At 42.3% G+C, this 24,634-nt stretch overlaps 1 protein-coding gene across 1 annotated transcript in view; it reads left to right on the top strand.

Annotated features, from left to right (window-relative positions):
• UPP2 (uridine phosphorylase 2) overlaps window positions 1–21,537 on the top strand; it is a gene marked incomplete at both ends in the record, with an annotated part of 39,460 nt that extends 17,923 nt beyond the window's left edge. Inside the window, 4 exons of the mRNA XM_080688988.1 lie at window positions 2,124–2,238; window positions 5,947–6,156; window positions 8,800–8,946; window positions 21,395–21,537. Coding sequence (XP_080545114.1) covers window positions 2,124–2,238; window positions 5,947–6,156; window positions 8,800–8,946; window positions 21,395–21,537 — 615 coding nt within the window. The remainder of the gene's footprint in view (window positions 1–2,123; window positions 2,239–5,946; window positions 6,157–8,799; window positions 8,947–21,394) is intronic.
• Window positions 21,538–24,634: the final 3,097 nt, after the last annotated feature.

Below are 24,634 nucleotides of genomic sequence, written 5' to 3'. Positions count from 1 at the left end.
AGAGGTGGATAACTCTAAGTTTCTGAGTTGTAAGTTGTTCCTACACCAAGGGACAGTCATGACCACTGGTCCCTCAGATCACACATAGGATTCCGTGGTGCAGCATGGATGATCATGGCTGGAAGCCTAGGATCACAAGGGAAAAAATACTTAGCATCAATGGGGCAGGCTCTTGATCTCCCCTCTAGGCCAAGAGTGCCTGAAGCCTTCTTAGGGCTCAAGTGGAAGCATACATGCATTTATTCATCTGTTTATTCAATAAAAATTATAGAATATTTGCATTAGAAAGAAGCTGGATATTCTTTAATCTTGGCAAATCTTGTCTAACTAACTTTTGTTGGTTTTTTAGACTATAACTTTTTGTTTTGCACAGTAAATGGGAAAAGAAAAAAAATGAAGTTTATTTTAAAAAAGGGAGATTACTAGCTGGGTGTGGTGGCTCATGCCTGTAATTCTAGTACATGGCAGGGTGAGACAGGAAGATTCTAGGTTCAAGACCAGCCTCAGCAATGTATGAAGACTCTCAGCAACTTAGCAAGACCCTCAAAGAAAAACAACAACAGCAAAGGGTGGGGGTATAACTTGGAGGTAGAATGCCCCTGTTTTTAATTCCAAGTACCAAAAAAGGAAAAAGAAAAAAGTGAAACTACTATAAATGAGCAGTAAATCTTCAGCATAAAACACACACACACACACACACACACACACACACACACATACACACACAAGCAGTAGACAAATACTGCTGTGCTATCTAGGAAAAGGATTTGAAATATGTATCATGCCAAGGTTAGCCAATCAGAAATGGGCTAGGTAGACAGGAAGTTCTTGATAGTGACCCCTTTGAAAATTCTTCCCCTGCAATGCTGCTGAGGAGTGTGGGTGTGCACAGGTGTATGAAAGAGAAGGAGCACAACCTTAGCAGAAACTCATAAGTCCATTTGTCACTTAATCACTGTTAAAAATATAAGTGACAATTACAAACATCAAATGTTTGATTTGGAAAGAAACAAATCTAACAATAGTTTATCCTCTTCATTTAATAGTTGAAGAAAATGATGGAGAGTTCACTCATTAGTTACAAACCTCCAAGCTTGTTAATCTTAAACATACAAATCCACCCAAGTTTAACTCTTGACTCCAGGAAGCTTATGATGCTTCTAGAAGTCAGGCCATTTTGCATGGTAACCTCAATGGTGACTGGAGGTTCAAATTTCTATGATTTAATCTTTATGGCAAGAAGGAAGGAACTCAGGTGAAAAACATCATGGGCACAGCTTCATTGCTTTTCTAAAATCTTTGTGCCCCAAAGTAGAAGACATAGAGGAACACGTTTGACTCTCTGTTGGTATATTAGGCATGAAATAGTCACCAAAATAAAACCCAGTTCCAGTTTCTACAAATTAAAGCATGAGAAAACTTTTTAGGTACTTACTAGAACATAACATAACTGCCAGGTATCACTAAATCCTCCAGCCTGTGTCAACCCCTATTATGGTGACATTGATTCTACCGTTCTGAATGCTAAAGAAAACCAGGGGTATGGTCATGATTAGTATTTAAACTCTCTCACGTGTTCAGTATAGGCTTTGAATTCTTAGGTGGGAATCCAATTCACATTTCTCCTCTAGAACCTTTCAGAGTTCACACTGAATTAGCAGTACATGAAGAAAGGCACGTGAGAATAACGAAATGGATTTATAATTTAATTTACAATGGTGGAGAAGGATATGCCGTCCAAATTATGTCTTTCATATTAAATCAATTGCGCAGAAAGCTCTTTACATAGGTGCCTTGAAAAGAGCCCCATGGGGAGCTAAGTGGCACTGCTCGGACACACCTGTGCACCACACCGTCCCCATCTTTTGCTCTTACAAGGGGGACTGAGCTCAGTTTAACTGGCAGCGGTATGCCTCTCTCTGATCCCCACAGATGGACACATCCATCAGCCTGTCACGTAGGCGTCAGTTAGAGATGACTTACATTTTCCTTAGCTTTGGCAAAGTCTTAGTGATTATGTAAATTTATCTGAGCGCTGTTATCTTATAACGAAGGAAGAAAATATGTCCTGTTCATGTGTCTATTTGTGCTATGTATTACAAATTTCTCTTTTCTCTTAACAGCATGGCATGGGCGTCCCCTCCATTTCTATCATGCTCCATGAACTCATCAAATTACTACACCACGCACGATGCTGTGATGTTACCATTATCAGAATTGGTACATCAGGGGGAATAGGTGAGATGGATTTTAAACAAAGTGATTCTTACATTCATTCAAAGTGTACCAACATATTCAGGCCCAACAGAAACCCAGATGGGCTAAAAAGTGTCAGGAGGCCAGACTTAAAGAAATGAAAGGAATAAGCCAGGCGTGATGGCTCATGCTTGTAATCCCGCACTTGGGAGGCAGAGACAGGAGGATAGCGCAGGTTTGAAGAAGCCAGCCGCGCTGGTTTAAGAGACTCTGTTTCCAAATTTTAAAAGTATAAAATAGGTCTGGGAGTGTAGCCCGGAGGTAGAAGGGTTTCCAGGAACCCCAGTACCACAAAAAAAAAAAGAGAGAGAAAGAAATCTACCTCCATTTCTCTCTCTCTCCCTTTCTCCCTCTCTCTCTCTCTCTCTCTCTCTCTCTCTCTCTCTCTCTCTCTCCACTCCCTCCTCCCCTCCCTCTCCCACTCCCTCCTCCCCCCTCTCTCTTTCTCTCTCTCCCCTCCCCCTCCCTTCCTCCCTCTGCTTTTCTTTTCTCCATGGAAAACTGAAGGAACGGCTCCCATGGACTACTGTCCAAATGGTCTTAGATATTCATATGAGAAAGATCAGCAGAATTGCTAGAAAATGTTTTAAGAGTAAGTTTTAAGGCTCTGAAATTTTTTAACCAACAGAAATAAGTGTATTTAAGTAAAAACAAATTACAAAGATATGCCTGTTTTCAGGTAAGTAAGCAGATCTCATACCTCTTTGGAAAACATTGCTTTCAGCTCAGGCTAGTGACTCTATCCCTTCTCTTGGCATTGCCCTTTTCTTCTCAAGATGCCAGAAGAAGACCAGTATGGGCTCCTAGGAAAGGTCAAGTGATGATTCTATGGTTTTCTCAGAGCATCCACACCTCCCTTTTTTCTTGGCTAGTTAGTCAGCCATGAAAGAGCCTTCTTATTTATTTATTTATTTTTATTTTTTTTTAATTATTATTATTATTATTATTATTATTATTATTATTATTATTTATGCAGTACTAGGGATTGAACCCAGAGGTATTCTATCTCTGAGCTACACCCCCAGCCCTATTTTTTCCCTATATTTTAAAATAAGGTCTCACTAAGTTGCAGAGGGCCTAACTAAGTAGCTGAGGCTATCTGCGAACCGCGATCCTCCTGTCTCGGCCTCCCAAATGCTGGGATTACAAGCATGCGCCACCACGCCCAGCAGAAAGGACCTTCTTAATGCTTCCAGGTGCTGAATAAAGTTAAGAGGAAGACTTTTCCTTTCCTAGTCTTTTCTTAAGGAACAAATCTTGTCAGGATGTGATTTTGTCATGTCACCAAATATAAAAACAGACAGGATATTGTAACTGGGGAGACTGAATGGGCATTATAAAAAAAGGTTGAGAGTTTAGAAGAGGAATGATTTTAGAGTTACACATTTTGGGGAGCAAGAAGAGACCTCAAACCCCTCCAAATAACTGGAGAAATGTCATGTCCAACATCATAGTCACAGAGAGCTGGGCCATGCTTCCCTAAAAATCAGGCAGGTTAAAAAGACTATGGCCTTCTCACGCAGTAACCCAGGAGTAAAGTCCAGCTAAAGGCCTTTGAAACCTGGGAGAAAGGACATTTGAGGATGCCTTTTCAAAGAGAAAAAGACAATGCAAACAATTAGTGTAAGATCAGACACCCTGCTAGATGTATTTTATCCAATGGTACCCAAACAATCATAGCAGAGAACAATGTATCTGAGGATGGATGAACAGGAACACTGCTATTAAGCGTGCTCATATTGGGCTTGTGGAGTATAAGAATTTGCCTCCATAGTTAGTGCATACCTATGCTCTTTGCCATCCTGACTGCTGCCATTTTCACTTGATATCAATGAGGACCCAGGTGAAGGAGGCACTGGTGACCATCCAGCTCACAGTCATGGCCATACACCCTACACATAAACAGTACCAGAATCACAGCAAAGGCCTAGGAATAGTGCCAAATTACACCAATATTCTGGCATGAACACCTTCATTTTGAAGTTGTATGCTAATTAAGAACTCTGGGCTCATAACTATGATGGATTTGTTTGCTTTGCTTTAAGCAGAATTGCAGTTGGAGGATGAAAGAAGTATAATGTAGTCCTTTGCTGACATGATCACTCCTCAAAGGAGGCAAATGTACCTTCATAAGGAAAAGCTATTTGATTAAATAGTACTTTTTGCCTTCAAGAGACTTTAACTATGACATAAATTTTCTTATGCATCTGAAAACTGAGATGGTATGTGAATAATATTATTTTGTGTGCACAAATTTTCAACTTTCTTCTCAATTGCGTTCCTGGTCTTAGGACATTATAAACAATCCAAGGAGCCACTTGTCTGGTTTATTTGAAAGTATCTGATTCATCGAAGCTCTATCTGCAGAGGCCACCTTGGGTCTCTAGCTGAATCTTCTCAAGTGTTCTGTAATTCTGCTTTGATCAATATTGAAATTTATGCCTCCCAAGATAACGCTATGCTCCATAGTAGGAGCTGGCAAACTCTTCCTGCAAAGAGCCAGATAGTAAATATTTTAGGCTTTGTAGCCAATGTGGTTTCTGTTGCAACTTCTGGACTCCACACCATAGCTCAGAAACAGTGAAGAACAGTATATACGTGATTGTGTGGGACTGTGCCGCAATAAAACTTTATATACTAAAGAGGTGGGATTTGGCCAGTGGACTAGAGTTTGCAGACCTGGGCCCTGTGGCATCGCTATGGAAACATTTACTCATTCAACAGACTTCTGTTGAGTACCTATAATGTGCCAGGTTCAATGTTAGACCTGGGGAAATGGCAGTGAACAAATACTGCTCCTGCCTTTAGAGCACTTACATTCTATGGGAAAAATAAACAAGTAATTGCAAAAAGTGTGATGAGCATTAAGACAGCGAGAGAGTCTAGGACACTCTCAAGATTTGTCTACTCATCTAGGCTCATAGAAATGATAAGGAATCAAAAGCTGTGTCACATCTGGGCCTGGAGAAATGTAATGTGACCTCTCTGTGTTGCCTCTTATTTATTTATATTTATATTTGGTTCTCCCTTCATGGATTCAAGCCTGTTGAAGGAAGTGATTTAAGGCAGAGTTGGTGTTGGTGTGATTAAAAGGTGTTGGGGAGGCTGAGAGTACATTCTACTAGCTGGTAACAAATGGTTTCTCAAGAAAGCCCAAGTCTCTTGAGCAAGCCAGACTTGGCAGCAATGGAAGGTCAGCCAAGAGGCCTGATTTGCATGGAGTCAGGAGGAGAAGGAGTGAGGGTGATAAGAATCAGAAGGAAAAGGGGAGAGAGATGCCAAGAAATCATAGTAATCAAGGAATTGCAGAGAGGATTAAATATCAAGTAGTCACATCACTTTTGAAAGCTACTTGCTGGCAGGCTTATTTAGTTTATCCCTGACCTAATTTATTCAAATTTGAGCCTGAAGGCTGGTACTAATTTGCATGTCCAAGAGTCATGTTTGTCTTGAAATCTAAACTCTATCAAGTTGTAAATGTGAATCTGGAAAGACAGCAAATGGAAATGCCTCTTCTGAATGTTACTTAATGGCATTTGGAAAAGAAAATAATTTTAAAGATGAAAACAGGGATAATCATTGGCAACCTGCATTAATTAATATCAGCAGAAGAGGTTATATACTATGTGTCACAAAAGTAAACTGTAAAGGGTATTCTTCTGATATCACTTGTTCATTCCCATATTGCAGGGATTGCACCCGGGTCTGTGGTAATAACAGATACAGCCGTGGACTCCTTCTTCAAGCCTCGGTTTGAGCAGGTCATCTTGGACAACGTTGTCACCCGAAGTACTGAACTTGACAAGGAACTGGCTGAAGAACTATTCAACTGCAGCAAAGAAATCCCCAACTTCCCCACCCTCATCGGACATACCATGTGCACCTATGATTTTTACGAAGGTGAGGAGAATTTACACACTGTGAAGGCAACAGAAAAGTGCTAGCAAATCCTTGTTATTCAAACCCATAATTTATATTAAAAATTCCACTTTAGAAAATTAATAGCTGTAGACTTAATAAGGCACCGAGAGAGCTTTTCAACTTACTAAAGCAGAGCCGCATAAGGGCCTAGGAAGCAGCAGAGAAACATGCAAGATGAATTCACATTGAGTGTGGGCTTAATTCTCCTGGTACACACTGAACGCTAAGATGTAATTAGTGATGCTCACCGAGTCTCATCTCTGTCCATGCTTTTAACTTAAATCGGTGCTCTAGGAAGAGAGAGGGATGCTGATCCTGGGCTTCTGCCATTCACCTGTACTCCAAAGGTACTCAGAGTAGGGGCCGGGAAATGGGGAAGAATATGGGGAACAAATCCTACAAGGATGGGGTGGCCTCACAGTGTGCTTTAGTCTGGAGTAAAGGGTCCCACACCAAGATCACTGCCAAGGAGCAGCTGTTGTGCCAAGGGTTGAGCGGCACGACCAAGAGGCCTTCAAGGACAGGCCCTGATAGTTCCAGAAGAATCTAACAGGGTCGGTCCACTCTCTGAGGACGAAATTCTTGCAGTGTAGTTATGTTCATGTGAAAATCATATTACTTCCTGATTTCATCCTAAATTACTTTTATTTTCCCTCTGGAACAGACTTTAGTATAATATTGACATTTTAAAAATTATGTATGGAGACAGGGTATATTATTTATATATTTTACTTCAGGTTGGTTAAGATATATTTACCACATATTTGTTATAACATAGAAAGGGTGTTGGGTCAGGCCGGGCGTGGTGGCGCACACTTGTAATCCCCACGCATGGGAGGCGGAGACAGGAGGATCGCGCAGGTTTGAAGCCAGCCGCACTGGCTTAAGAGACCCTTTTTCCAAAAATAAAAAAAATTGGTCTGGGAGTGTAGCCCAGAGGTAGAAGGGCTTCCAGGAACCCCAGTAACACACACACACACAAAAAAGAAAAAAAGAAAAAGAAAAAGAAAGGGTGTTGGGTCTGACAGGGTTGAGGCCCTCTATCCCAGGCCACCCCCCACAGTGCCTTTAGCTGAAGGGTCACCCAGCAATGTGTTGAAGACAGAGCTTGCAAATGGCAGCCCACTGGAGTTGATATTTTCTTTGGCCTGTGACATATTTCTTTAAAAAGTAAATTATTTTGCCAACATTTTAGAGATTCATGTGAAGACCCAGATTTTTGGCTTTTGAAAATTACATAAGCTAACATAAAAAATATAAAATAATATATACATGTAGCCCCAGCCCTCCCTGGCCCATATCTGGAGCCACACACGCTGAAGGTAGGCGAGGCTACCGCCTGCAGGCCAGGTGGACCCTCTCCTGGACATTACCTGTGTGGCTTCTGTCACGTCTGAGTTGGAATCAGCTTGAATAACATTGTGTTAGAGGTGTTGGCAGCGGCGCTAAAGAGAAGACAAAGAACCTGACTTCCAGGGCTGACGAAACATGAAACAGAAAAAGGAGAGGGAGAGGAGCGGAGGAGAGGGGGCCAAGAAGAGGTTTGTGTCCATAATGGCTGGTGAGGTGGGGAAGAGAGGCCCACTGTGGGTGCACACAGGCTGGACCAGGGGTAGCACCAGGCTTTCTTCTACCTCCTCTTCCCACTCGCTGACCCAGGTGAAGTTAGGTGGCTCATGCGCACTGGTAACAGTATGGGCAGGCAAAGTGAACGCAGATGGTGGCTTGCAGCCTGAGAGGTGTGCGCAAGGAGGGAGGTAGACACGTGGATAGGCTGCATCTCGCCACCACTGTCACGATGGCCAAAGGGACTGACGCAGAGTTCATTTATTTTACTCTCAACCCTCATTTAATTTAGGGGCATCACATAGGTGTGGAGCCTCTTCTTCTCCCCTAGGACTTCTACCTGGGCATACCTCAGCACTGGGGCATCCTGAGACTTTCCTCAAAGAACAGCTCTCTCAGCAGTCTCCCAGTTCCCCATATCCCTGGGCAGAGTGCGGGCCACTGTGCCACTCAGTAGCTAATGTCTCCAAATGGCAGCAGTCAGCTACTGATGCTCTCCCTCCTACAGATGACTCTTAGCAAGGCACACAGCCTTGCTCCATGGGCCTCTCGAAGGAAGATTTGGCAGCCAGGTTAATCCTACCTGGGAGTAGGCTCAAGAGTTAGAGACAGACCAAGTATAGTTGTACACAACTGTAATCTCAATACTTGGGAGGCCGAGACAGGAGGATTGCAGGTTGCTGGGCGTGGTGGCGCACGCTTGTAATCCCCACGCTTGGGAGGCGGAGACAGGAGGATCGTGCTGGTTCAGAGCCAGCCTCGCTGGCTTAAGAGACCCTATTTCCAAATAAAAAACTATAAAAAATAGGTCTGGGAGTGTAGCCCGGAGGTAGAAGGGCTTCCAGGAACCCCAGTACCACCAAAAAAAAAAAAAAAAGGATTGCAGGTTCTAGGCCAGCCTCAGCCACTTAGCGAGGCCCTCAGCAACTCAGTGAGACCTACCTGGTTTCAACAAGAAAGCGTTAGAGAGAACCAGAACACCAGCAGGACCCCCAGTGATGTCATTGCCACTGTGGTGGGTCAGCAGGTCACTGTGTGTTCTCTGTTCCCCTTCAGGCCAAGGTCGGCTAGATGGAGCGCTGTGTTCCTTTTCTAGAGAGAAAAAGTTAGATTACTTGAAAAGAGCATACAAAGCTGGTGTCAGAAACATTGAAATGGAATCAACAGTGTTTGCAGCCATGTGTGGACTCTGTGGTCTAAAAGGTAAGCCTTTTGTGAACATGGAGGGGCCTTTGCTCCTCTTTCAGGAAGGTATTTTCACTCTTCAGGAGGAGAAGGGCTCCAGCCATACATCACCTTGGGTTGAATGCACGCCTTATAATTTTTTACAGTATGCACTATCTCATAACATTTGGTAAGGGGGCAGGACATGATTCCTATTACGTATATAAGGAAAGTAAGCCTCAAGGGTCAAAAACAAGTTGGCCAAGGGCACCAGCTAGTTGGGGATGTAGCTTGGCCAGTTCAGTTCCTTTCACTCTGGTAGTGGTTGCTGCTTTGTATGACAATTGAGATGGGATGCAAGTAAAATGTTCCTATAACAATCCATTCATCATAATTTTAACTAGTGCGATCAGGGGAGGGTAGGGGGAGAAGGTACCATTTGGGAATATGCCACATGAGTATCTAGGGAAGCATATTCTGGTAAATGTGAATCAGAGGCCACAAAGGCATGAGCAATTGGGCTGTGTGAGAGGACTAAGAGGAGACCATGGCTGAAGGGGGAGAGGGGGGAGAGTGAGGGAGGGGTGCAGATCCTGTGGGTCATAGTGAGGCCTGTAACTTTCACTGTGAGTGAAACTGGAAGCCACTGGAGGACTCTGAATAGCAAAGTGAGAACATCATACCCGCATTTTAACATTTAGCTCTAGCTGTTTAGTTTGGAAGAAACTAGTGGGGCCCCAGACAGAGGACAGAGGCCCAGGAGGGGCGAGAAAGCCAGCAGAGGAGATGAGCCAGGCTGATATCAGGGGAGGCAGTAACTGGGAGTCAGCTTCTGAAGACCTTCCACAGACAAATCCAAGTCTTGTTGACAGTTTGGTGTGAATTTTGGGAGGAGACAGGAGTAAAGAATGATCCCCAGGTTTATGGCCTGCACTTCTGGGAGGATGGGGTTTTCATAATTGGAGTAGAGAAAATTTAGGTGAGGATTTGAAGGTAGTGACTTTTTGTGTGTATGTGGTACTTGGGTTCCTGGAAACCCTTCTACCTCCATGCTACACTCCCAGACCTATTTTATACTTTTTTTATTTATTTGGAAACAGGGTCTCTTAATCCAGTGCTGCTGGCTTTGAACCTGCATGATCCTCCTGTCTCCGCCTCCCAAGAGCGGGGATTACAAGCGTGCGCCACCAAGCCCAGCGTAAGGTAGTGACTTTTAAAATGGAGGCCAGGTAAGCAGGTAGACTTGTAAATCTAGAGTTCAGATGAGAGGGTTGGACTGGAGGAATAAAATTTCAAGTTGACAGCATATCTATGGCATTTAATATCAAGAATGGATGAGCTGTGAAGGAGATTAAGGGAAGACATGGATGGAAACATTAAAAGTCAGGGGAAAGGCCGGGCATAGTGGCACACGCTTGTAATCCCAGCATTTGGGAGGCTGAGACAGAGGATCGTGGTCCGCGGACAGCCTCAGCTACTACTTAGTGAGGCCCTTTGCAACTCAGTGAGACCCTGTTTCAAAATAAAGAATAAAAAATAGGGCAGGGAGTGTAGCTCAGAGGTAGAATGCCCCTGGGTTCCATCCTCAGTACTAAAAAAAAAAAAAAAAAAAAAAAAAAGTCAGGGGAAGAGAGGGAGACCGAGGAGGCCAGTGAGGTTGGTAGTGTGGTGTTCTGTTACACAGATGATAAAAGCTTAAAAGAAGAAGAATTCCAGCACAAGTTGGGTGTGGTGATGCACACCTGTGCAGTACCTAAGAGGCTAAGACAGGAAGATGGCATGTTCAAGGCCAGCCTCAGCAACTTAGTGAGACTCTTGGAGACTTAGCAAGACCCTATTTCCAAATAGAAAAATAAAAAGGGGTGGGGATGTAGCTCAGAGTTAAAATGCTCCTGGATTCATTCTTCACTACCACACACACAAAAAAAAAAAGAAAGAAAAGAAAAGAAGAGAAATAAAAGAAAGAAATTCTAGCACAATAATGCTTCATTTTTTGCATAAGTGGAATTTTAGTTCTAATATTTGTTCTATCATCTGTCATTTATAATATACACATTATGAATACAATGCATGTGTTAACATTTCTGATAATACATTTTAGAAAAAAGTTACAGTTCACAAGAAAATAATTGTAGAACCACTATACTTACCTACTCTTATCTCAGAATATATGTGCATGCAAATCCTTGTACTATGTGGATGTGTCACGGTTTGAGATGGAGTCCCGCCGTTGGGCGCCAAAACTGTAATGGTTTGAGATGTCAACGTGGGTTCTTGTTCTTAGATAGTTTAGAAAAAATAGCCAGAACTATACTGCTACAAGCTTAAGCAAACTTTTATTATTACAAAGGTAGAAAGAAGGGACAGAATGATAAAGCACTGCATCAGAGGGACACAGTGGAGTGCCTTGAAAATAAGACACTGAAGATTTTGAACATAGAACAGTTTTTATAAGGATTTATTATCTTCTATCCTGCTTAACCAACAGTCTTTTTACCTCCCCCTGACTTAATGCAGGTGTAGGCATGCCCATTATCTTCAGTGAAAGCCTTGTTATGATTATAAGGACTCACTATCTCCCATCTTGCTTGACCAAGCCTTTTTATCTGCTCCTGACCTGATGCAGGTGTGGGCCAACCCATTATCTTTAGTGTGGTCAAGATGTGTTACTTGGTTAACAAAGTCAGGGGTCATATGATATATGCAGTCTTGAAGAAGGCCTGTACCATCCTCTCATGTCCTTGGGGAGTTTTAGCCTATCTACTAGAAGTTATTTATTATGTAAACTTGTTTTTAAAATATGAAGGCCCTGGGTTATAACTCTTTTGTGTACTTGGTAATCACTTTCAGTGAGGGGAACTCTGCATTTTAACAGCTGCCTCCCCTCCCTGCCTGAGTGCCTGCACAGCACCCAGGCCCTAACTACTTTTTACATTTTGAAATTAATAGCAAAGCAATTTTTCCAATACAGGCACAGATGCAGAACAGAAAATGCACCTTTGTGCTGCTTTGAAGGCCTCATTAATACCCTTTCAAAGCCGGGTGTGGTGGTGCATGCCTGTAATCTCAGTACTTGAGAGGCTGAGACAGGAGGATCACAAGTTCGAAGCCAGCCTCAGCTACTTAGTGAGGCCCTCCACAACTTACTGAGACCCTGTTTTAAAATAAAGAATAAAAAATAGGGCTGGGGTGTAGCTCAGAGGTAGAATGCCCAGAAACAACAGCATGCGCTTTTCATTCTACCAGTTAGTAAGAGAGGGACAGCTTGACCTTGCCTTAGCAGCAGTCTAATCTGCACACATCTAGCAGGCACACCTGGATTCAGGTATTTCTGCTCCAGGAAAGGCCTCCGTGCATTTCTGTGTTAGAGAAACAAGTGATTGCTGAGTCACAACTGTTTCCACCTACTATGCAAATGAACAGCCTCTGGTAACCAATTTAGTTAAACATACAGTGCTGAATTATCAACATGCTGCCAGGTGGAAGGGTGGTGACAACCATCAGTGCTTTCTTAAAAGGCTCCTCTTGGCAGCCAGCCCTGTGCACCTGGGACCTGAGTCTTTCTCTCTTAAGGGTGTCGCAGAAACCCGAGAGAAGTTATTTGGTCATGACAGCTCTTCTGTCTTTGCTGCAAATCTATGTGACCTTGCTCTCCCTGTCACCTACAGGTGCCCCTTCTGGCTGCTTTCCTTCACCTGTGAGTAAGGGGTTCTGTGGTTGCTGCTTCCTACTGCATTTTCGTTTTCTGCTGCTGTTGCTGCTGACGCTGCTATAGCTGATTTCAGCCTGCAAATAGTTCTCTTCCAGGCCCCTGCTGCAGCCTTTTCATTGAGCAGACTCCTTCTGAGCTGCCACAATTCACCCTAAAGGTTGCATCTACAACTCTGAAATTCATAATTCTTGGGAATATTTCTGTCCAGATTTCTTCATGCTGACAGGGGCTCTTTATCTCCTTCAGACATCACTGTTTTAAAAGGTGATTTTCTGTTCTGCTGGCCCCTGAAAGATCAGCCATCAAGTACACAGACAAAAGCCCCAAGCATAGGTTGCCATCCTGGCCTCATCTTTCATACCACTTCCCAACATCCTCCCCCACTGCAGGAAAGCTTGGAAGCTGGCACCTGGCACCTTTTGGCTTTATTCTATTTGCAATTTAGTCTTTGTGAGCCAGGGGTGGGGGGAACTTAATGTAGGGAAGGTCTCAGGAAATATTCACAAACAGCTGCTGAAATAGAGGAAGTTAGTGAGGATATAAGCAATGGTAAGCCACGTGAGAAAAGATTTCACCTGATGCCGAAAACCCAGGACCCATGGCTGCCTCTGGCCTCCCAGGCCTGTCTCCACCTACAACCGACTCCCTGCCATGGTTAGCAGTGGCCCATGCTGTTCTGTCTCTTCGAGCAGCCTTCTTTCATGACCTTTCTTCTCTCTTTAATACTGCGTGACGGCATAACCAATCTGAATTCATACCAAGGTTACAACCTTTGGTTTCAGCTTATAAATAGCATTTTGTATAAACTAGGATCTTCTAGGGACCCCTACTCCTAATTCACAGGAATCACAGAGTTTGGACCAATGTAGAAACAAATTTTTCTGCATCTGCTCGACATAGGGAGGTCTCAGGTCTATGTGGATTAGCACTTCTGGTCTTTACAACCAACCTGTGTCAGATCTCAGCAGAAAGCTCACCCTCTCCAGAAACCCTTGCATGACTACCCAGTGCCACTTAAAATTGTGGTGTTCTTTATTTCTCTGCATCATATTTACCACTATTGGTTATATCTTTGTTGGTTTTCTATATTAATTTTTATATGTATAAAGATATATTTATGATCTTTCTTCAGTGAAATAGAAACATTATAACAAAGACTTTGCCTGTTCTTGCTATACCCCAGCACTTAGAATAATGTCTGCAGCATGGGTACTCAATAAATTTGCTGAATGAATAAATGAATAAAAAGAAGGGCTACTAGACTCTCTTGATCATGGAAAATGGCCATAGAAAATTGGATTCTTCATTCCCCAACCATAGTAGTGGTTCGGATTGTCTTAAAAACGGATGTACCTCCTAACTATACAGAGAGTCAAAGGATTTCCTCTCCATGCAAACACATCTTTCACTGTGCCTGCAGTCCTTGAGTCTCTTGATATCTGATGGTGGACAACCTACCTGGAATTGGGCGCCCACACTCATAAACCACTGTTGCTCCATTGATCTCATCACCCGGACAAGAGTATTAGGAAACCAATGCTGCTTTGACAAAGACTCAGGTGAAAAGAAATAGTGAGATTCATCAAAGTCCTCTAAGGCAAAAGGCTAAACGCTCAGAATAATACAAAGCTGTACAATGGCAACACTGCTCAATGCTGAATACATGCATTTACCTGTTATTTCCTAATATCCACATATCTGCCCCTCTCTTAAGGCAAATTTTGCTTTAATAAAACCTCTAAGCCGGGCGTGGTGGCGCACGCCTTGTGATCCCAGCATTTGGGAGGCTGAGACCGGAGGATCACGGTTTGCAGACAGCCTCAGCTACTTAGTGAGGCCCTGTCCAACTCAGTGAGACCCTGTTTCAAAATAAATAATAAAAAATTGGGCAGGGGGTGTAGCTCGGAGGTCAAAATGCCTCTGGGTTCCATCCTCAGACCCGCAAAAAAAATAAAATAAAAATAAAAAAATAATAAAACCTCTAACATTCTGATTAAAGATGATAATCCTTTTTATACTGTGAACTTGTGATACCTGTATTCAACTTGTTTCCATTTTTAGATAGTGCTGCCTTTTGACACCGGCTTGCATGGCAATATATGAAACCTAATATTTGTCCAAGATTAGCTTCTGCTTAAATCCTCTTCAATGTCTTTAGTCATTTGCAACTCACAGTGGCTGTTTTTGAGAGTAAAGGAAGAATGTGGTGTTATTTCTTTTGTCAGATACTTATAACTTCAGAGATATATTCAGTTGCCATAACATTCCTTTATAACTGTTCAATAAAAGGGAGCAGAAACTCAGCTTTAATTCCACTTCTACTGTTTACAGCGAGAAGGGTATTGGGCTCTGGGAACTGCTTGGGGATCATTGATAAAGTCAAAAAGATATTAGGACAAAAAAATGAAAGATTACAGTCAGTTTTCTTAAAAATGGAGATAAATTAGGGTTGTTTTTTGTTTGTTTGTTTTTGGTGCTACTGGGGTTCCTGGAAGCCCTTCTACCTCTGGGCTACACTCCCAGACCTATTTTTTTTTTTATTTTTGGAAACAGGGTCTCCTAAGCCAGCGCGACAGCTGGCATCGAACTTGCGTGATCCTCCTGTCTCCACCTCCCAAGCGCGGTGATTATAAGCGTGCGCCACCACGCCCAGCACTAAATTAGGGTTTAAAAAAAACTATTACACAAGGGCGTGAGGCGACCATGGTGGGAGCTCTCTATAGCCACGTGTGAGAAAAAGAAACTATGGCTTAGAAGGGTCAAGTAAGCTCCCTCCTTCTCCGGGGTAGGAAGTGGCTGTGCTGGAATTTGAATGCAGTACATCAGCCACTGGCCACACACGCTTGTAATCCCAGCATTTGGGAGGTGGAGACTGGAGGATCATGGTTCTCGGAGAGCCTCAGCTACTTAGTGAGGCACTCTGCAACTTAGTGAGACCCTGTTTCAAAATAAAGAATAAAAAATAGGGCAGGGGGTATAGCTCAGAGGTAGAATGCCCCTGGGTTCCATCCCCAGACCCGCCAAAAAAAAAAAAAAAAAGTCAATGAAGAGCTGGCTATGGTTGCCTCAGCGACTTTAGTGAGACCCTCCATGACTTAGTGAGACCTTGTTTCAAAATAAAAAGTAAAATAGGGCTGGAGGTGTAGCTCAGAGGTAGAATGACCCTGGGTTCAATCCCCAGCACCATGATAAAAAAGAAAAGTCAACGAAGGCCAGGTGTGTTGGCACACACCTGTAATCTCAGTACTTGGGAGGTTGAGACAGGAAATGGCAGGTTTAAGGCCAGCCTTAGCAACTTAGTGAGACCCTCAGCAACTTAGAACCTGTTTCAAAATTAAAAATAAAATAAAATAGGTTTGGGGGTGTAGCCCTGGGGTAGAATGCCTTTGGGTTCAACCTGTAGTAACCCCCCCCAAACACATATACACGAAGTCAATGAAGTAGGCATGGTGGCATATGCCTGCAATTCCAGTCTTGGGAGGCTGAGACGGGAGATCGCAGGTTTGAGGCCAGCCCTACTAATTTTTAGGAGACATTCAATAAGTTATTAAGACCATGGTTCAAAATATAATAAAATAAATAGATAAAAGGCTGGGGTATAGCTTAGCTGCAGAATGCCTCTGGGTTCAATCCCTAATACCTCTGGCCCCCCTAAAATTCAGTTAAGACTTTTTTATATTAAATATTGTGAACAGATATGTGGCTCCTTTGGCAAGCAAGCCCTAAGGGCTGAGCACATCACAGGAGTTAGGATCAGAATAAAATAAAATATTGATTGATATTTACTTAGTAGTATGCACAGCCATTACTTTGCAGAGAAAACCAGTCCTTGTATCTGGAAAATCAGGTCTAAATAATAAGTAATTCACTTTTTGCTTTGTGTCTTAACACAAAATAAGTGTAGAAATTATGGGGTACATGTGAAGTTTCAGTACATGTTTAGTTAATATCATGATCAAATCAGGGTAATTAACTTATCCATCACTTCAAACATTTAGTATTTCTTTGTGTCTGGTAAAATATTCAAAATCCTATCTTTTAGCTATTTTTCATCTGTTTCTTCTACAAAGACAAGATTTTTGAGATAAGTGGGGTTTTTTGCTTTGTAAGCTCTTACATATTTTTAGTCAGTGTCTATAGTTGTGTTTGATTCACTTTAATTCTCCTCTCCCACCCTGTATCCTAATACTCCTTCCCCACTGCCAACACACTCACATCAGAGCTTCATCTCCAGCCACCGATTCCATTCTCCACAAGGCTGGCATTATCTATGGCTGGCCTTCCCACTGCCATGATGCCACAAGACTTCCTGTGGGCCTGGTCTGAAAAGCATAGGAAAAAGACTTTTATCAGATTCTCAAAGAAGCCATAACTGATCACAAGAGTTGAGATTTGCCCCATCTCTGATACAGCTCAGAGCTCAATAGGTACCCTGTTCAGATCTGTGTGTCCCCTGCCAGGGGACACACCTTGCCCCCCAAACATCAGCCTCCAAACTCTGCCTATCCCAAGTCATCTTAGGTCCAGCCTCCAGCAGAAGCTCAAATCCCCAAGCGTGCAGGATCATCAAAACTTCTTGGAGATGACAGCATGACCCTCGAACTGACAAGATGACGTCAGGGACAGAAATGGAGAAGGTAGATTTGGGTGAACCCTTTGAGGCCTAACCTGATCCTTTCCCAGAGTATAAGGGGTAGTGATTAAAGGCTTTAAAGCAGTAGTTTTAAGATGGCGATGTGTGAATAATTTATCTGGGAAGATTGCTTCTTAATGCAGATTTACTATCCTCTCCCAACCCCCAATCCTGACTTTGCATATCTGGGATGGAGTCTAAATACCTGAATGGTTAACAATCTCTGGTCCCAGTGCAGGTGGCTAGTGGTCCAATTTTGAGAAACAGGAGTGTAGAAAAAGCAATTTTTTATGTTCTTACCATTGATCAGCCCTTTTAAATATGAGTTTTCTCTACCTGGCATGTGATAAGCTGTCAACAGCTTATGATTAATATCTCAAGAGAGATACAGTGTAAGTGCTCTGGGTTGTTGATTAAACAACAATTTCTATATTTCCTATACTATCTATACAGGGAGTAAAGAAAGTGTTTGCTTTATAGACCCAAACCCTTGCGGAGCAATAGAGGTGTGTGTGTGTGCGTGCGTGTGTGTGTGTGCATGTGTGTGTGTGTGCATGTGCGTGTGTGTGTGTGTGTGTGTGTGTGTGTTTGGGGGGAGTAGAAAAAGGGATCAGGAGGGGCAGAAAGGGAGCAGATAGAAAGACCTGATAGAGCGCTCAGACACCAACTTTGCTGTTCTTTCATTTTCCAAAGCCTCACTTGTTTGGCTGCTGCTTCTCATAGCCTTTGGTACCTGGCCCTGCTTATCTCTCACCACCATGGAAAAACTTTCCTGGGAGTTTGTTTTGAAATAGAAGGTGGAATTAAGACAGCAGTCCTTAGGGCTTCATGGATTCCTAAAGACTCAGTGTATGGGATTTTAGGGTCCCTGGACTCCAGAAAATTATACACAATTTTGGGGAGGTACAAGTGAATTGAACTCAGGGGCATTATAGACTTTACATCCCAGAGCAACACTCTCAGCCCTTTTTTATATTTTATTTTGAAACACGTTGCCAAGGCTGGTCTTGAAACTTCGACCCTCCTATCTTAGCCTCCCATATCCTGGGATGACAGGCTTGAGCTACTGTGCGCAGCTATGCACAACTATTTTGAGGATAGAGGCATATGATTACTTTTTTTGTATGAAAAGTAGTTTCAACTACAACTGTCATCAGATTCTCAAGGAGGCTGTAAATAATCCCAAAGGGTTGAGAATCACTGCCCACCCCTGGTGCAGCTCAGGATCCATTAATCTGTGTTCAGATCTGTGTGTTTTCATTACGTTCCATCTTCAGGTCCGATGACAGCCTCCTTGGTGACAGCTAGGTCTCTAAGTGTCCCTTCTTCCCCAGGAACCACCCTCCATGCCTGATCTGAGGATTATTATAGCGAAGCTGTTAGGCTTAATTTTGACAAATTGTTTGGGGTAATTAGTCCCTTTAATTGCTCACGGAAATAGTAATTTTAGGTGACAAGATTATTATATGTTGCTCATTAATGGGCTCTCCAGGGTCAAGGAAACACCACAAGGGCTGCTATTACCTGTTCTTTCCCATCTTTGACATTACCCTTGAAATACAGCAAAGGCATTGAGTCACGTGGGCTCCTGTGCTAAAAGCACAGGGCACCAGGTTTCTTTGATCCTTCTGCCATGTGAAAGATTAGAGACTCAACTTTCCCCTGCTGTCACCAGCCCATATCAGCTTCACAGACTCGCTGATCATTAACTTGAAAAGCTGGGGGAAGTTTCCATCTCCTCCAAGTGCTTGTTTACCTGTTTGGCCAAGTTGCTTTACAACACGGTGGATTTTGAATAAATAGAATCCTAGCTGGTGAAATTTTGACTCAGCCCAACTTGAATATTACTTCATTGAATGGAAGGGACAGTTTGACAGAGAGGTCAGGGCAGGTTTACCTAATGGTTCACTATGTACCAGCTCAGGAGAGGAGTGGATGGAAGGGAGGGAACTCTTCTCAGCAGTTTAGAAAACTGAGAATTGATTGGCTACTTATTTACCAGTGACTTCATAATGGGCCATTTGTATGACCTTTCTAGACCCTGCATTTTCTCATGTGCCAAAGGAGGACAAAACACCTAACTCATGGCACAGCTGCATGAATTAGAGGACATCAGAAGTACTTGGCATGTAGTAAGAACTAAACCAAATTAAAAAATACATGTACTGAGAGAAAGTATTTGTAAACTGTATATAAGGGTTACTACCCAAAACACACAAGGACTCCCGCAACTTAATAGCAAGAAAACAAAATAGCCTAATTTAAAAACTAGGCAAAAGACTTGAATAGAAATTTCTAAAAAGAAAACATAAAAATAGCCAAATAAATAAAAACAGAAAAAAAAATAGCTTAATACCACTTACCATCAGGGAAATGCGAATGAAAACCACAATAGCATACCACTGTACACCTGTTGGTACGGCTATTATGAAAACGACAATGGTTTACAAATGTCAGTGAGGATGTAGAAAAAGGGAGCCCTTGTATGCTATTGGTGGAAGTGTAAATTAATACATTGATTTGGCTACCAGAGACTGGGTTGGGGTGATGGGAGTGGAAAATTGTGAGACATTAGTTGATGGGCACAGTGTCAGTTAGATGGAGGAGTAATTTTTAGAGATCCATTGCACAACGTGATGACTATAGTTAATAATAAAGCACACTTCAAAATCTCTGAAACAAGCCAGGCGTGGTGGCACACGCTTGTAATGCCAGCATTTGGGAGGCTGAGATGGGAGAATCATGGCCTCAGCTACTTAATGAGACTCTGCAACTCAGTGAGATACTGTTTTAAAATAAAGAATAAAAAATAGGGATGGGGTTGTAGCTCAGAGGTAAAATGCCCCTGGGTTCCATCCCCAGTACCACACAGACAAAAAAAATCTTCGAAACAGCTTATTTTAACTGTTCCCATCACAAATAAACATAGTATGTGAGGTGATTGACATGTTAATTAGCATGATTGAATATTTCTACAGTGTATACATACATCAAACTACCACACCTTATTCCTTAAATATAACATACAATGATTATTTGTCAATAGAAAGTAAAACTAAAAAGATAGCATGTGCTATTATGATTGATTTATCCCCAAATCATAATCAATGATTATTATGATTTCTTCCCAAATCCAGATCTTACAAAGAAGTCTGAAGTAGTAGAGGGGTCAAGAAATAAATATTATACTCATGCCCAACTCTATCTTTATGCCCTCTAGGCTTGCTAATATAGACACATCATCCTTTTTAAAATGATGCAGACATAAATGAAGATTATTACATTGCTATAATTTCAAAGTGTTTGCACTGATACCAATGTAGGTAAAAAGACTCCTTGAAATCAAAGATCTGATGTGAATTTGACAATAAAGAATTTGTATGGTTCCAAATTTTTTTATGTCTCTCCCTGATGGAATAAAACAAAGACACTCCCCTGGAGGCATCTTTTCAAAAATAAAAAATTCAATTTTTAAGAAAAGATTTTTATGATTTTTCCCCTTAGTTTTTTTTTATCTGTCACAGATTTCATTTCCATTCCTTAGAAATTAAACAATAATGCATTTGCTCTTTCATGAGCTGATTCTTATGTGTAAGCTTTTCATTTCGGGTTTTCTCAAATTTCATGAGAATCAGGGCCTCACCTTTAGTGGTATTTCATGGGTCAACGTTCCATATTTCTTCTCTATTTACTTTTCTCTTCAACAAGGGCTGCAGTAAGCAAATTCAAACACTGCACAGAGGAGTAAAATGTCACTTCAGGAATGATGGCCAGCTCTCCAGATTTATCCTCAAGCAAGAGCCTTCTCTAAGAACTGAAAATAAGATCGAAACCTGAAGGTTGTGTGTCTTGGAAGGCAAAGATCTCTCCTTGTTTCTATCTTGAACTGGTGCTTTCTTGATCCTTAATCTAACAGAGGAGTGTTCACAATAGTTTAAGTTAATGTATTTAAGTGAAGTCTTTAGTGAGATTTCATAGGAATATAAATTACATAGAAAACTGGAGGGTTCAGAAGGTTGTGTCTACATTACAGGGAAACCAACATAAAGTGCATGTACTGTGAATGTTGGCTTGTTAGGCTAATGTTCTTGTACAAAAGAGAAACCCATTCACTTTAGTGATCGTGTTTCCTATTCTACTAGCCGCTGTGGTCTGTGTGACACTTCTGGATAGACTTGACTGTGACCAGATCAACCTGCCTCATGATGTCCTGGTGGAGTACCAGCAGCGGCCTCAGCTCCTAATCTCGAACTTCATCAAGAAGAAGCTTGGACTTTGTGACTAGATGTCATGAAAACCCTCCCCTGCAAGTTGACAGATCTAGATTTAAGGATGAAACCACTTATTACTTATAGCGTGTTCATATACTTCTCATCAGCATGCTAAAATCATAATAGGTTTTGAGAAATCCCTTTATCTTAAAACTGAATTTATTGTAAGAGAATACAATACCCACATTAAATTAATTCAGATCCATTTTAGAATAAGTTAACTATATTTGTTTATTAATTACATATTTTAAACTTCTGGATTGTGACATTTGGAGTTTCATATGCAGCATTAATTAGGCTCACATCAAAATAGACCAGCCATTTGTAAGTACAGTTACCAGCCACTCTGCTCCTGACACCAATTCAGAAACTCATGTTAGGATGTTGTCAGGCATTTCTAGGTGTTGGATAAGTGACAGAAATTGATCATGCACATTCAAAATATTTACAGAAAAAAAACAAGTGTCAGTGAAATGTAGGTCTATATGGAAGAATTATCCTTAGGGAAATATGACTATACTCTCTTTTTGCCCCTGTATGATTTTAGTACACCACACAATAAGATTAAAGGTTTATGTGTGCCCATGTTTGTGATTCTATCACAGAACAAAGCAACTCTGGATTACACATTTATTTTCAAATGAAACCCCCTTGGTAATGCAACAAAAGATTTTTTTTCTTCAGAAATCACAAGTGACTAAATTGCCTTCCAGCAAATCTCTTTTTCTTTGAGGAGAATGTGTTTTGAGGAAGATTATATATATATATATATATATATATATATATATATATATATATATATATATATGAGCCACATAGGCTGAGGAATTACTAGCAACTGAATTTAAACTTGAGTTCAAGACATTAAAGTAATCCTTTTGTGTGACTCGGAGGCAGGTCTTGTGTAGACCCTGCATATACCCTGCCCCACTGGACCCTCTGGAATGCACTGTGCCCTTTTGGGCTGCTCCAAGCACTCTGTGAATTGATCTTGCCTAGAAGGGTTCTTCTAAATATGACATACTTAGGAGTTGGAGAGGATGTGTGGGGGATGGTTGGAGGGTGGCTTGTAAACTTGTACAGTATGTAATGTTGTATACATATATTTATATGGCTAGGGATCAAATAAAATTTAATTCCAATATGGTATAGCTTGTTTGGCTCATGGAACTATGTTCATCCCATGTGGCCCAATAAAGGCACAGGGTAAGGTTCCCTGTTGACCATCAAGTTCTGGGCTGGTTGAGTTCATCCTAGTCTGCTCCTGAATTGTTTTCTCTTTTTAGCAGTAACAATAAACAATGTTCTACTAAGAGGTGCTTTGGTTTGTGAACTCCTTTGGCAATAGAGAGGTTTGGAGTGTCACTTTCCAGGTCTCCCAATAATTGACCATCAAATACAAAGATCTAAAATATAAGCACTGAAAGTGAGGTAGATGAGCATGACAGTCATTTCTGGTGAGGTTTCTGTTTTATTTTATATTTTTTTTTAGGCCAAGGAGAAACCACTTCAGAGCAGTTCCATAAGCTTTTAGTTTGAACTTTCATCTGTTTGCTCCTGGGAAATCTTTAGTTTCTGTTTTCTGGGAGAAAGGGGAAGATATAAGAGAGAAGAATGAAAAAAATGTACATAATCCTCCTCTTGTTTCCTAGATAGGTGTGTGTGCGTGTGTGTGTGTGTGTGTGTGTGTGTGTGTGTGTGTGTATGCGTGGGAATGTGTTTACATGATTTCCTCTCTGGTATTTCCTATTTCAGTAAGTAGTACCAGTGGCAGAACCCTGGGAAACTCCTTTGGCAGTTTTTCATTTTCATTTCCATACCCAAGCAATCACCAACCCAATGAACTGACCACTTAAACCATTTCCTAGTCTGTCCCCCTCTTTCCACCTCTGCACCTGCCCTAGTCTAGTCACCACTATCCCTCCTCCAGACCACTAAGGTGGCCTCACCCGACAGCTATACTTCCATTTTTTAAGTATGCCTGGGTTACTCTCTGGTTTTAGAATGAGGAGTGAGGCCCTCAGCATGGCGCATGAACCTCTGTGTTCACCATCAGCCAGCTGGCTGTCCAGCTCATCAGCTGATGGGGTGTGTCTATACAGCGCCTAAGAAGATTCGGCCTGAGCGGCCTACGGCCTAAGGCAAAACTTTAAGTAAAGTGATTCAGTAAAAAACGGTCAAGATGGCGCCTGGAGGAAGCTAGGAAGGCGTAGTTTCCCCATTCACTATGGGTGGGGAAACTGAGCGGTTTTTCCCTTTCTACCTTAAAAGGAGCTTTCCGCACACATGAATGGCTCATGTACTGGCCTGGGATTGGCTGTAAACTACGTGCTAGTGATCTTTATCCCGGATAGGCTAGGCTAAATTCCCCTCATGGCTTGGTGCTATATAAAGAACTGCTTGGAGAGAAATAAATGAGATCTCGCTTGACTTGACTCCTGGCTCGTGGGTTTGTGTTCGAGTCGTCCGGTACTCATCATCTCGCCAAGCCCCGTCAGCTGTCGGGCAGGATTCCCGACAGTCTGGTGCCCCGTGTGAGGACCCCCTCTTCACCCCCTAACGAAAGAAATCGCTGGCGAGCAATCGGTCTTCGGGTGAGTATCCCCCCATGTATTAATGTGGAGATTGATATGGGGAAGTCCAGTTCTAAACCTGACCCTGCCCTAGAATCCCTTCGACTCGTTCTCAAGAGCCGAGGACTTAATCTCGCTGATAACCAAGCCACCCAGGCCTGGGGATACCTTCTAAAAACTGCCCCATGGCTCCCTGAAAGTAATCTTTATGATTGGGATACCTGGAATCAAGTTGAGGGGCTGGTTAGGAGAGCCCAGACAGAAAAAGGGGAGATCCCCCCCCTTGCGGTTCTCCCCACCGTCTCCGCGCTTAAAAGTTGTTTTCCCCCGCGACCCCCAGATAAACTCGCTGACCATATCCCCAAGCCAGCGAAAAATGGGGCTTCCGAACATACACCCCCCTCTGGTCCTGAAGCCCCTAAAAAACCTCCCGATCTCTTTGGGAACGCCAAGAACTCCCCACAGCCCCTTTCCCTGGCCAATTCATTCTCCGTTCCCTCCCCTCTGCCGCCATATGCAGGAGAAGCGGGAGCTGGAG

Source organism: Muscardinus avellanarius, assembly GCF_963383645.1.
Source record: "Muscardinus avellanarius genome assembly, chromosome: 2".
Lineage (NCBI taxonomy): Eukaryota > Metazoa > Chordata > Mammalia > Rodentia > Gliridae > Muscardinus > Muscardinus avellanarius.
This window is presented reverse-complemented; position numbering and strand designations above follow the sequence as displayed.